Below are 14,672 nucleotides of genomic sequence, written 5' to 3'. Positions count from 1 at the left end.
TTGGCGCCTTGAATTATGCTACGCATTTGTTGACAAACGACTCTGAAATGGGCGGTCATAAAGTTGCCGGAAATTGGCGTTGATTGTTTGGTAATTAATATAAGTTGGCGAGCAAACAAGAAAATTTCTAAAGAAAGTGAAGGTCGCAGAAAATTATATATCTAGGAAAACGTTTGTATTAAATGTGTTAGAGCCGGAACAAATGATTTATAATAAACCATTTTAGATTCATCCATTCATTGGCATTTTTGTTTTGACTGGCTTACCATTGAAATTCAGTTATATACAGTCTTAGTGTGGGCTTACAAATGGCCAACCGTTTTTATGATAATATTTCCAATTTAGTAATATTCGTTTGCATAACTGCCCCACCGAAATCCGACTATAATCTATCAAGCTTTCGATGGTTGAAAAAACATTTATAAATCATTTAAGCGCCAAATATGACAATCAGTTGACGAGCAATATGAACAAAAACAAGGTGCATCAGTGTGATTTGGTTTACAGACATTTCCTATACCCTTGAATTGTATTTTGTTTTATTTATTTATTTATTTGTACGATTTATAAAAATAAATATACAAAAGAAAAAGGGGTTGCCCTTAAAACTGAATTTTTAAACTAGTATTAACAAAACTGATTCACTTATATTGCCTACATAGTAGGTGGCAGACTTGCGGTCAAAATGACCCTACGTGATTATGAAGTATCCAAAAAAGACTACATGCCAAATGGAGTTTCCAGCATATTTGCATATTTGGGCGAACGCAACACCGCGAAAACCAATGCCAAAAACAAACGCCTGCGACTGAAATGCAAGCAATTGCGGTGCAGTTAAGCGCCGGATTATGTGTTATCAGTGTCGCCGACGAGTCCGCTTTTGGACAATATTTCAATAATTTATTAAAATAAATACACTAAATTGGAATCCCCTGGCTTTCCATTTTCACGTAATTTCATCAGCGTTTTTTCAACACCGACCCCATTCCTCTTTTGCAGAGCTCGTCGAATGTGCGCTGCGCAATGTCAATTTAATAATCGAACCACCGGCTGTGCGAAGGGGCCAACATGTGGTGCTGCGGTGCATGTACGACCTGGACGGAGCTCCACTGTACTCGGCCAAGTTCTATCGCGGCCAGCTAGAGTTCTACCGCTACACGCCCGGCGAGTTTCCCAACACGAAAGTATTTCCATTCCCCGGCATTCATGTGGATGTAAGTATTTAATTGAAAAATATTTCAGTTTTGGGTTTCGTTCGTTTTCATTAATGGATTTATTGTAGGGCAAAAAAATCTACCTATCTTTATTTGAAAAATACAAGTGCTAGTGTTTAGTGAAGTACAGAATTAGGTAGCGGTTATATTTCTCTCGTTGTCATTGTTATTTGTATTGTTTAGAATTTTTTAATTCTAGTTTAATAAAATCGTTGTTTAATTTTTATGTTTTGGTGTTCTCGATACAAAAATTAAATATTTATAGCGCCATTATGGTTTCTTGTGGAGTAGTTAAATGTATGTATTTGTTTCTGAATTAAATCAAGAAGATATAAATAAACTTTTATTGGGGAGCATCACACAGATTTCAGCAGATTTACAGTCCTTAGAAAATTATTGTGACTTAGTAAATAAATGTACAAGCTTAGCTAAAAACTATACAATTTTTCGTATATTTATGGGCAAATTGAACAACTTAATCTCCGCGAATATACAAATGAGAATGGGCTGTGGACAGTGTCAAAACTGAACTTACCCAGCGTTAAAGCATTTCGAGTCCACAGACAGCACTTTTTGCTGGTCACTGGATTTCAGTCAGTCGATGGCAGCCTGAAAGGAGCAAACAACCGGACCGGACCGAACCGAACCAAACCAAACCGAAACGAACCGAAGCTCCACTTTGATGTCCTTAATTGCGCGCACACTGCATTTATTTATATTGTATATTTAAAACTTTCCGCTCATGCATATTCAGTTTGGCAGTTTTATTGTTATTGGCGGTTATTCAAAAAATGCCAGGGGACACCTGGCCGACCGGGTGCCATGATGCCGGAATGCCGGCTTTTGTGGACGCTATCAACGCGCGGCTATCTGCGGCAAAAATTTCATTTAAATTTTTGCATGCTGCGTCTGAGTTTTGTCGCCCACCTGCAAAAACTGCAATCTGCAATCTGCCAAGCGAAAGGAGGCGTGGCCGGGGCTGAGCTGAGGTCGGTCGGAGAATTGAGTCTCGGCTGGGGTAATTCTACTTTGGCTAGATTATTGAAAAAGTTTATCCAGCCGGCGGTGTTGTGGGTGGCAGGCAGGTCCTTGCAATTTCGTTGCTTCGATAAAGTTGCTCCGAATCTGGCTAAATATTTCATCAGGCTATTGAGTTTGTGCCAGCGAGTTTATCTTTAGTTTTTGTACTCTCCTTTTTATTTTATTTGGCCTTTTATTTTTGTTGTTTTGTCGTCAAAAACTTTTACTTTACCTAGCCGAAGGCAATTTTTTCAGTCCTTTTGTTCTGCTGGCTGGTGGCTCTGTTTGTATTTGTTTGTTTTTTAAGCTGTTTTAATAAATTTGAGTGCATTTCTTTGTTGGAATCGATGTCAGATTGCGTACAGCTACTAAGGGCAGGTTGAGTGTCGATTTATACTTTTTAAAGTGCAGCATAACATTACCGCTTATTAAAAAAACGTAGTACTTTATAAATGTGGGTACTAAAAGACCTTTTTTATTCTTGAGAGCATTATCAATTTTATTTTAAAGTGATTGGACCCCAAATACTGATTTTAAGCTTTTTTGAACTGTAACTTGGCAATTATACGACCCACAGTCAAATGAAGCTCTGTTTTTGAAAGCTTGTGACTAACCCGTAATCCTCTTCTAGTTTGAGTAATTTCTCAACACAGTCAACAAAAATATCTATGGTTTGCCTGAAAATCGTATTATGAAATATCATTTATTTTTTGTGGGAAACCTAAGAAGGGGTTCATATAATGTTAAATTAATTTTCGCTTTAGGTAGCTTATGTTATAAAGTATAATTTGTACTATTAAAGATAAAATTGATATGAAAGCAATAAGGTTGAGTTCTTTGTAACTGTTTTTTGTTATTTTTTGTGTGGTTTCTGCGACTTAGTCTTTATCCTATGCTTAAATACCTCTGCTCTTTGCTCAACAGGTAAGCAGCTCGAACGCCACCCAGGTGCTGCTGCGCAACGTGGGATTCGCACTCTCTGGCAACTTTTCATGCGAAGTGACCGCCGATGCCCCACTCTTTTCGACCGCCACCGCAATGGACACCATGCAAGTTGTGGGTAAGTCTGACTCTAAGCTGATTCAGGCAAATTGGCCTAAAGTGCGCTTAAAAGCTCTCAAAGAAGCGCAGAGCGAGCGAGTGGCCATATCGGCCATATCGGGCAGCCATTGACATTAGTCGCCTTTGATCGCCGAGCAGCGTTCCGTGGCTAAGCCCTCAGCCCTGAGTCCTGAGTCCTCAATCCTGTGGCTGCTTTTCGGCTGCCAGGGAAAGTTTCTCGCTTCCCCGGCAATTTGTTTTTGTCCGGGGCCAAGGTCGCAGCAGCTGTTTCTGCTGGATGCCAAAGTTTTGCGCTGAAAATTGCGTCATTAACAGGCCATTTTGTCTTTGCCAGATAAGCGGGTTTGCCGGCAATGTGGCGGTGGTTCGGTGGTTCGGGGGTTCGGTGCCTCGTTGCCTCGGTGGCTCGGTGGTTCTGGGTGGGGCTCCTGCTCCTGCTCCTGCCTGGGGTCATTTGGTAGTCTTACCTGTGCGCCACGCATTTCACGGCTTTATGCGCTTTAAATGAGCGTGGAGCGGCGCGCTCTGAATTACGAATTTAATCAGCGCGGCAGGGTCATGAAATCCAATGAGCGCTAGTCCGTTTCGGCTTAACAATTATTTGCCTCCTTGCGCATCCAGCAGCTGGCAAAACTGATACACTTAAGGAATTTCATTTTTCCACAAAAATGGTTCTCAATAGTAGCTTAAAAATAGTGTATTTTTCTTTTTTTATTTAAATCGTTTTAAATATGATTTAGACTTGCATTAAAATAGCGATTGAGTTAAGCAACTCGACTTTTTGTAGCTGAAGAGTTCAGTTATTAAATGTATTTTTTGAACAAGAGTTTGTATTATGTCTTTTTTTTTCAAAATCAGATTTTTTCAACAAATAATTAACGTTAAAGGTTTTAAATACATTTCCTTAAAAATTTTACGGACGTGTATTTTTAAAATTTACCATTTTATACAAAATTAAGTAAAATGTGTTAAAATTAACTCCTTTTGGAGTTTTGTGAGCTTACCACTCTATTTTATCCCTAGTGCATGGGATTAAAGGCACAACAGTGGGGCATCCACTTGAGCGTGCTTTTGTGTGGGTGTGTGCAGCCATATGGGGCGTATGCGTAATGCGACCTGAATCGATGGCCCAGCTTCCGCGCTCGTCAGAGTTAATCTTTCTATCCGCCTGGCCTCAAGCATTCGAGAAATGCGCTCCGACAGCTAAATTGTGCTTTAGCCGCTGATTTTTATGCCACTTGCTGGGCAGGCTTCATCCGGCATTGCTCCGCGTTGTCCTGAACCCCTTCGAGGGTCCTTCGAGCCAAGGGGAAGAAGGCCCGCTGTGTGTGCGTGTGTTTGATTGAGAGCTCGTCTGGGTTAATGGCTCACTGGCTGCTTGTTGCCCAGCATTAAGCATTCAGATGTCTGCCGTTCTGGCCTGGTCTTTATTAGATTGCCATTGCCTTCGCAGTTGCCTTTGCTTTTGCCCCCCGCCAGCTGGCTGCCTTATATTTAACGCCGCATTTAGCCCATTTAATTGGCCGCTTTCGCTTAACTAGCAACTGGGGATTAAAGCCTTTGATCGTGTATTTGTGTATTTGCTTTAAATTCATGAGGCAGCGCTCAAGGACGCCTCGCAACTGATTAAAGTTTCATTACCAGCTGCGGCATTTAATTGGTTGCTCTCCGGCCTTCGGCCCTCGGCCCTCGGTCCTTGGGACCCACATACATCAATGCTGGATAAGCCAGTTGGGAGCTGACACACTGACAGCCCTTGCCAACCAGCCAACCAGCCAGCCTCAAATCTCGGGCTTTGGCGGTTATGCCCTGGCTCTGTATCTATATCTTGCGGGCTGTAAGTTCGTTTGGCTGTGTTTTCGGCTGTAGGCTTCTGCGGCTTTGGCCTAATGTCGTCGACACTAAAACCCCAATAACTTGCCGGCTAAACAATAAATTACTGTAGGCAACAGCAGGCAGAAACAGCCACGGACACCATATTGTTTGCACACAGGGAAAAATTCAAGACAATTTACTTAAAGACAAAACAAATACAAAACATTCGAACAGAATGTAGCATACATACAATCATTTAAAGCATGTATCATATTTCAATAATTACTATTAATTAATTTCTTTGTTTTCATTAAACTGACTAAAAACAAAGTAAATTCGTATTTACTTTGTTTATTTTTTGTGATTTTTTTGTATCAAGATGTTTTTCTCTGTGCCACGTTGTGTTTTCGTTGGGTAAATCAAATGTTCTTGGCTTTAACGACTGCCAACTCATCTCATCTGCGTAAACTTGCGCTTTAATTTCATCGATTCAGCGCATAGTTTTCCCGATGGCCGCCTGATGTTTTATGCATCGGGTCAGAGTCAGTCGGTCGCTTTCAGCCAGGTTTAGTTGTGCGCACTCATTCGCTTATGCAGCCGCGTCGTTCTCGGTGTAAATAACTCTGAGGTTTAATCGTGTGTTAATGAGCTCAAGTGGCAATCAGATTGCGGCCCAAGGATCCAGCGAGGAGCCCGCTGAAAACCTCCTTTCAGACGCAGGCCTGCGTCTCGGCGTCGGCGTGGCTCATAAAATAAACACTTTGTCCTTGGGGGCGGTACGGGAAATTCAAGGCGTTCCGACGGCCTCAAGGACATCAGGGGGCAGGCAGGCATAAAGTGGGTGGCTGGGCCCAAAAGTTATGCTAATTCGGGCTTTCATTAAGTCACATCTCCGCCGCCCATCTCCTTCGGCTGGCACGAGTCAAAAGTTTATAGTTGGCAAACATTTGGGCAGCCTTAAGTTTAATAACTTAATGACACGAGTCGAGGCTGAAAACAAGTGCAAAGTAGGCTGGTCAGCTGCTAAATTAAACTCGAAAGGCCCCAAACACACTGTTCGAGATTTTTATGAAATTTTAGAAAAAATTGTAGGGATATTTTAGAAGGTATATAGACAAATTAGCCCGGTCAGAGGAAAAATAGTCCTTAGCTGACTTTCTCTATTTTCTAATTCATGCAATCAAATATGGATTTATATTGAGCAGTATTTTTCAAAACACATTTCGAACAGTGTGCACTTGCAGACTGACCCTCATTAGGGGAAATTTGACGGCGGACTCTCAAAGGCAAAGCCAGAGCAAAGGCCCGTCCAAGAGGCATTCGATGCTGGGCCGCAAAAAGGTCAAAATCTGCAAGGCAAAAAGCAGAGGCGGCCAAAAGGACGGGAATTAGGAAGCGAGCCACACAGAGTCCCAGAAAGTATCCTCGAGGCGGTATTAAAAAGCAAAGTTGCCGGGGCCTTTGTCATGGAAATTACTTTCTTCATTAGTTACTTTGTTGCTCTCTTAGACTTGTGGTAGTTGCTGCTTGGCTATTCCCATCCAAGCTCCGTCTTGGTTGACTTAATTAAAAAGTTAAGCGTGGCGAGAGCCAGGATCTTAGTCTTGCGGTTGTGATTGAACGGTTCTCTGGGCTTCCGCCTCCACTTATGCGCCTATTAATGTGTTTTGTGTCGGTCGGGTCAGCTAATTGAATTGTCGCATTTTCCAGTGAAAACAAGCCAAATTCGAAATGTCATTGCATTTTTTCCAACTGCTAAAAAACCTTACTGATTGACTCTAACACTTATGGTTCTTCGATTATACTCTACAGAATATATTTAGATTTAATTTCGCAAAATTTATTTTAACAATGTAACAATGTTTATCATATACATTGGCGGTTACACTGATTTTATATATTCATTTTAAAAAATTTACGTTTGCAAAAGCATTTTTCAAGTAAAATGTATATTCCTATGTAATGAAATAAGTACTCAATAAAATTGATTAACCCTTGCGGTGATATTTTTCCTATTTTGCAGAGCTTCCCGAGAAGCGTCCGCAACTCTTCACGGAGCACACGCGCTACGAGCCCGGCGATGTCCTGCGGGCCAACTGCAGCACCCCGCCGTCGCGTCCGCGGGCGGAGCTCACATTTACCATCAACAACATGGTGGTGAGTACTTCAACTGCGCTCCGCAATCACTCCAATGAAATATTACCGACCTGGCCGGACGGTCTGCTTCAATTTATTTCATGTTTCTGGGAAGAGTGGAAAACAAATCTGACAGCGGGTCAGCGGCTATTTTGTGTTCAAAGCCGAGCGAATCCTTTGAAGTGCTTGTCTATTCTGCTGAGAAATGAACATAAAAATGGGCTAGGACAAGACTTTAATCAAAAGGGTTGTGCTCCGGGTTTCTTTCTTTTTTGTTTTCCAAGCCTTTGCCTTGGGGGCTCGTCCATCCGTCAACGTGGCGTATGCGCAATTTCACAGCCTGCCAGCGAGCGTGAGGATTGTCATGTGTATTAACAATGCATATGAGGAGGCAAAATGGGGGAAAAGCTGCCGCATCTGCGGCTCGAATGCCCGTTTTGTCATTTTGTTACTGTGAAATACAGATTTCTATGCGGCCGCAAACACAACCCCAGATTTTTTGTCGAGTGCCAGTGCTGCCGCAATTTTATAGCTAAGATTACGATTGTAAAAAGGTAAACAAAAAGTTAAAAGTTACTTTATTAGTTGGAGCAGACAGATAAAATATCGTAATAATAACCAATAGATTTGGCTTGTCAAAATCTAAAAATTTAAAAATAGCTAAAATGAATATTTTTTTTAAAATCGGTTCTGTCGTTTAATATATCACTATTTTAAAAAGTTCAGCTCTTAAATAAATCCGAAGCCAAAAATGTTGCCAACTATCTGAACTCAAACTAGACTAACACTTTTGAGCAAGCAAGATTTTATTATGAGCAAAGACAAGGCTACTAAAAAAAAACATATTTTTTCTTTAAAAGATTTTCATCTTTTGAACAGATATTATATGCTTTTAGGAATAGTCATTAATAAGCTTATATGTCAACGCTGAGGATCGAGAGCAGCAGAAGCTTATGTTTGCTAGTTCCTTTTAGAACTCTCGTGGCTGTCATTCCGTGTGGATTTTCACTTTTGGTTGCTGTCGTGTTGCCATTGTTGTCCTGCGAGCTCTTCCCTTGCAATGTTATGAATATGCATGCCACATGCTCGCTCTTCTTTACTTTCCTGCTTATAATTTCGACCCAGGCCCCGATGTCAAGAGCAGTTCAGGTTCAGAATCGGTCAAGGCAAGGCTTCTGTTTTCGCTCTATTTGTGGTTGAAAGGGGTTGTGTCTGAGCCAGAGACACTCGAAACTAAGGAGTCTGTGGATCCTGCATCCACGTGCTTAACAGGTTGCCCACGTTTTTTTCATTCTTTTACCATTCAACAGCAAGTGCAACTACACTTAGATCCCTTTTGATTTTCGAGCTGCTTGCTATTCCAAAGATGAGTCCTTCAGAGCGGTTGGCAAAATTTTTTATGGTACGGATTTCGTTTAGGTTGAATGCATAATTTTCTATCACAAAAGCTTCCAATTGGTTTGCGGTTGGGAAAATATTATGCGGGATGAAAAACCAACCCAAACAGTGCGTGTGTGGACTGCACAGAATTTAAGTTTAATATTCTTCTCTCTTAAAAATAAATTCACTCACCAAAGGAATTTAGAAAATGTTGAGAAACATTTCGAGAATAAGTTTAAATGAGAAAATTCATGATGCTAACTTAATTAGTCAAAGTGCTTTAGAGTAAACTCTCTGCTATATTTCTACGAAATATATGGTCTGGAGGCTGGGCTAGAACTTGAAGAGATACATCATCCCGTTTCTGGTTCCTGATTTTATTAGCACAAATCCCCTTTAAGGAACCCCTCTATATTAGTCTTCAAGAGGCTGTAGTGTTGTCAATGCCGCTGAAAAATGGTTGCCACATTCCAGAAGCGCACTTGGCAAGCTCGCATTAAACATGATAAATGAATTCAAATCATTTGCACCGCAATAACTCGCTGCCGGAACGTAGGGGAATTTTCGAGAGAATATTCAAACGGGTTGTGTTGCCTGGAAATGAAATGATAGCTTATCGGCAATGCCTCTCCAAATGCCAATGATGCTGTGCGGTGGGACTGCTGCGGGTTAAGGGGCGCGTCACGGGGTGTTAAGGGGCATGGGCATGAAAGGGGCACAAGGGGCTGCAAGGACATCGACAACTTTTGGCAATGGCAGCCAATGGCAGAGAGACAACAAACAGTAAGCAAACGTGGCAGACATTGACTAAAATTGAGTAGAAAACGATACCGCAGGAGGAAGATATATTACAATTGCCGATCACAGGAAACAAATGAATATTTCATGCTGTGCAAATCAACATGACGGAGGGGGCAAAGGGGCGAAGGGGTTGTGTGGCCGGAAAACACACCCAAGCACACACTCAGGCACTTCCTACATTTCCTGCAAAGTTTAAGTTAAAAGGTGCGCCGGCAAGGAGCCTCAACTTTCTGTTGACAAAAGTTTTTGCGGTGAAATGCCACAGGAGTAATTTGCAAGAGGTCCGGACCCAAAACTCTCTCACTTCCAACGCTCGAAAAATCATTTCAACAAACGAACAGCAGCGGTCAGCATAATAAAACGGAACCAATTTTCTAAGAGCAAATACATACTGAGGGGAATTTCAACAAATTGTCACCTAAAATTAATAACAGTCAATTAAAAAATTGCAATTAAGAAAAAAATAAATTGTTCCTTTATGCAAAATAGGACATTTGGAATTGCACTAATAAAAGAAATGTTATATTTTGAATATCCTTCAATTTATGAAAACATAGAAAACAAATATTTAAAATAAGTAACACAACTGAAGGTATTCTATAAACTTTCAACTTTTTTTTTTTAGACTTTAATGTTTTGTTTTATTGTTTCGTCCGTTACAAACTATATAACAATTTAAATGAATTTATATCATGTCATTACCAATATAGTAATTTTTAGTATAGAGATTTTAGTAACAGTAATGTTGCTATGAAATAGTTACGTTAGCGTAAGAATAAAATTGACTTTAGCAAAGAGCAATTCAAATAATTTTTTATTTGTCTGTGTTACAACAATCAATATGTGTTCCCCCTCATATTCAGCTACTATTTTGGCCGCATGTGTACCTTTTAACATCCACCCCGGACGCGGTGACATATGTGCCTTCGGTTTAAGACTGCTGCTGTGGCTCCATTTCGGGCTCCTGGCGTTTCCGCCCTGGGGCCCAGGCATTAATCATTCGGCATGTAAATTGCCAATTAATAACTGCTGCATGTCATTTGGCGTCGGCTTAAAAATGCCACGCAGAATTTGCCATCATCAGGGTTGAACGAACGGACGGAAGAACGTCGGAATCTTTGGCAAGCGAAACTTCTAGGCGCATTCGCATTAATGAAGACAAATAGCACTTGAGCCCTGCCAAATTTAGCGGAAAATTGAAAAAAGCTTCGCAGCCAGCAGTTGGCAGCTCCTTTGTGCCATAGTTTTTGCTGTTCTACTATGTATGCCATACCTCCGAGCACTCTTGGCAGCCAGTAAACCAGCTACCAGTTACCAGTAACCATTCGCAGAGATATTGCAGTGCTATCCACAATTTATATGTTATTGATACGCCGGCAATGCATTGGACACACAAACGCATGCATATATGGCTGAGGGACAAATTGTGCACTATATTGGATAAATATAAAATATATTTATTGTATTTTTGGATCGTCTGGGAGGGTGGAGCCAGTCGGGTTTCGGTTGAACGAACGCATGGAAATTTATGCCTGCAGACAAAGTGTCACTGGGGAATGAAATTGGTAAAAACCTAAAATTTCAGATATTATTCAGTTCTGTTACCAAATAAATAAGTTCAATCGAAAAATCTCTTTCTGGTGGAATATTTTAAATGCACATAATACATTTGGGAAAAATACATTATAGAGCGAGCTTATAGAAAAAGAAACTAAATTTTATTTGATTGTGTGGAGAAAATTAGTTAATGCAAAATATGAGTTGGTATAAATTGGGGTATTTATTCCAACCACGTAAAATAAATAAAAAAGGTAAAACACTACAGCAATAAATTAAGGTTAGGTGTTAAGAAACAGTTGCAGTAATCCAAAGATTTTCTTATTTCAATCTCTCTTTGAACTTCTAGTAGAGGCAAAAGTTTTAAAATAATAAATACCTGTGAAACTTAACTTAGCCTAAAATGTCAAAAATGTGCTGGTATTTAAGCAATAAATAAAATAAAGCAAAAGGCAGATTACTTGTATGGGTTTCACAACAAAACAGGCGATTCAGAGTGTCTGTGTCCCATAAAGTGGCTTTATTCCGGGCTTATCTGGGACCAATTCTCCATTAGTTTTGACATTTTCCAAAACTGCTGCTAAGCTGCAAAACGAAATGCAACCGTTTCCGAAATTCACACATAAGTTTTGGTCCTGAATTCTTCAGAGACAACTATTAAGAATATATAATTTCCATGTATGCCGAGAGATCCAAGGAAAAAAAAATAAAGAAAACTGGCAAGAAAAATACGCAAATGGAAGAAGAACTTTTGTTGTGTTGTTTAAACATCTGCTCTTTGGCATGCACATGCGTATGGGGAAAAATTATTTATCAAAGCGCAAATCCTTTCGCACACACAGAGGAAAGAGACTTGGCGATGGCGAGTGGCAGATTCTCCTATGGCAACAATTTTACAGTGAATTGCACTAAATAACTGCCATTAAGCATAAAAGCTGTTCTCGCATGAAGGAGCTGCTGGCAGCATTTAAGCCAAATGCAAGTTTAAGCATCTTAGAGCTGGCGCAAATAAAGTGGACTTTCGCAGCAAGGACATGGACATGGCCTGGGATGCAGAAAAAGATTCGGATGCGGATGCGAATGCGGATGACGACCAATACGAATGCAGGCCAAATGAAAGGCAGAAATGGCGCATAAGAAATACAGTTCCAAACAGAAGTTGCAAACGGAAGCACCGAACTAAAGGCTCAGAAAAGCCGCCAAAGCCGGCACACAACTGGCTAACAATTTCGTCAAATGTGTCGCAATTTTGGTCCTCTTAGTTTTTTAGCCTTGCTGTGCTGGCCATGTCCCATGTTCAATGTCCCAAGCTCCATATCCTGGCGGCAGTCCTTGCAGCTACTAATGTGTGCAATTGTGTGGAGCTTCCGGCTTCTTTTTTCATCACTATGCTTTTGAAGGGGGTGGGGTATATTGTTTTCAAACTTATTAAGTACACTTTGAAAAAAAAAAATGTTTGTAACAATATAAACTCTTGACCTATGTCCATAAATGGACTTGGGAAAGCCAGCATCATATAAAAAAAACAAGAGCAACAAATAAAGTTTAAAATGTGGCTTTAAGTCATCGAAAAATCTTAAGGGTTTAGCTACTTTAACATACCTGATTAGCTTTCAAAGCGTTTACAATCTACATTATTATATAACATAACTTCTCATTTACTTTAAATTGTTATAGCATTAAAAAAAACATTTTTACTAACGTTCGGTTTTTTTGAAGGGCATATTTCTGGTGGGTTAAGTTTCTAACTCATTTTTTCTTTCCATTTTGTGTTTGTGTTGTGCTCAGACGCCGCTGCTTTTTGCTGCATTGCATTAACACAGATAAAGTTCCTTGATACATAATTTCCATGCATACAGAAGTGTCTCCCAGCACATGTGGCAAATCCCCCGACTGCCCTGATGCTCCGCCTCCTAAAAATCCCCTCCCGCGCCGCCACTGCTCTTTGGCAAACTGTGCCAACTTGCAAATGGCGACAAGATGCTGGCTGGCAAAAGTTTTTTCCTTCTGCTCGGTCCGTCCAAACGGCCAAAAGGAGAAGTACAAACAAAAGTATTACGAGCGTGAGGGCTAAACGTTGCCAAATGCTGGAGCCTTTGCCCGCCACAAGCCCCTCGGGCGCCTTAAAATATGCAAATGCATTTGCGAGCGTAAAATAAACAGGCGCAGTCTAAAATTATAATCCTCTTGTACGCTTCCCTAAGCACTGAAAAAAACGGCACTTTAAATCAGGATAAGGCTTTGAAGGACAAATCTCTAAGGGATTGTCTCTCAATGCCTGGTCATAATATTCTAAAAATCATATCAGGTTAATTTAAACGAAGTTTTAGCTAAGATTCTGCAAGGTATTTGGAGTTTAGTTTAGTAAGTTTAGTTTTAATATATTTATTTAATATTATTGAAATTTATATTTTAAAATTGACTTACATGTGAATGTGTATGTACCGCTTTGAATAAATTTAAACTTTTAAGTGTTATATATTTTTGTTGTAATCCGTAAAAACAGTTCAAGTAGATCACATTTACATGTCTTTTACCAAAAATAACAATATCGAAAATATTCTTTATGATTTAAATACGAATAAACTAAACCTTTGAACCATTTTTTCACACTTTTTTTTCTAGATAACCAATGTGGAGACCCAGTACATACGCACCATCGATAATCTGATTGCCTCACGGATCTCGCTGAAGCTGCAGCTACAAGGTGTTCACTTTTCCAGTGTGAATCCGGCCATCTACAATAGCGCCTACGGTCTGAACTCGGTGTACGGGCACGGCGGACCGGTTTATGCCCCGAACCCGAATCCGGGAGGATTACTCCTGCGCTGCTCGGCGCAAATCGGGGATCTGTACCAGGAGTACAAGGAGATTGAGTTGGGCACACCCCAGAAGGATCCGGTACCGGCACGTGGTAAGTTTCCGATGGCCTTCAGTCAATTACGAAAGAACCAACTGACTTCCGTTTCCGGTTTTTCTCCGGCACTTCCGGTTTTCCGCTTGCAGTTACGCTCTCATCCGACTCGAGCCTGAAGAACTTTTTCAGCTCGTATTTCTCGACTTCGGCATCGACGGCATCGCGACTTCTGCCCGGCGTCTATATGGCGCCGTTCATAATGGCCATGCTGGCTGGATTATTCCGGCTAATTGAGGTTGCATTTGAGACCTGCAATGCCAGCCAGCAGTCGTCAGTCGGGCATTCGATGGTACATTCCAAGGAGCGAGGGGAGCGGCGTCCATCTCTTCTGTCCTGCTGTAGCGCCTCCAAGGCGTCAAGACAGCAACTGGCCTGGCCAAAATCACTGACAGAAAACCTGGCCTAGGCGTGTGCTACCACTTAGTTAAAGCCCTAAGTAATTCAAAATATATTATGGGAATTTACTGGACCTGGAAAATTAATAAGTACTTAAGTGATCAATATTACAACTCAAAACACAAAATAAATACTTAAAGTCATTCTAGTAGTTATAAACCATTTCAGATGGCAGTTGAAGTTTTCAGATACAAATTTATTGCCTATCAGTTCAACATTTATTATTTAAACAGGTCTAGTAAATACCCTAACTTTGTTGATTTCAAGGTTCTTCTTTTGATGACTGCTTTTCATGTTGATTTATATTTTACACCAAAAAACCAAACATTGAGGTATGGTGTCTACTAGCGAGCTAAAGAGAAAAAACAAATTAA

The 14,672-nt window shown here is 40.6% G+C and overlaps 1 protein-coding gene across 4 annotated transcripts in view; it reads left to right on the top strand.

Annotated features, from left to right (window-relative positions):
* The window catches only part of LOC128266216 (uncharacterized), a 47,048-nt gene extending 32,649 nt beyond the window's left edge, over positions 1 to 14,399 (top strand). For 2 of the 4 annotated variants that reach the window (XM_053002566.1, XM_053002568.1), the window contains exons 3-7: positions 1,000 to 1,214; positions 3,159 to 3,294; positions 7,135 to 7,268; positions 13,611 to 13,899; positions 13,992 to 14,399. In XM_053002566.1, the coding sequence (XP_052858526.1) occupies positions 1,000 to 1,214; positions 3,159 to 3,294; positions 7,135 to 7,268; positions 13,611 to 13,899; positions 13,992 to 14,308 (1,091 nt within the window). In that variant the 3' untranslated portion in view covers positions 14,309 to 14,399. Of the gene's footprint in view, positions 1 to 999; positions 1,215 to 3,158; positions 3,295 to 7,134; positions 7,269 to 13,610; positions 13,900 to 13,991 lie in introns of those variants that run through there. The other 2 variants (XM_053002569.1, XM_053002570.1) reach the window with 2 other exon arrangements.
* The last annotated feature ends 273 nt before the right edge of the window (positions 14,400 to 14,672 follow it).

The sequence above is a fragment of the Drosophila gunungcola genome, chromosome 3R (assembly GCF_025200985.1).
Source record: "Drosophila gunungcola strain Sukarami chromosome 3R, Dgunungcola_SK_2, whole genome shotgun sequence".
In the NCBI taxonomy this organism is placed as follows: domain Eukaryota; kingdom Metazoa; phylum Arthropoda; class Insecta; order Diptera; family Drosophilidae; genus Drosophila; species Drosophila gunungcola.
Note: the sequence above shows the minus strand (reverse complement) of the source record. Positions and strands in the feature narration are given on the sequence as shown.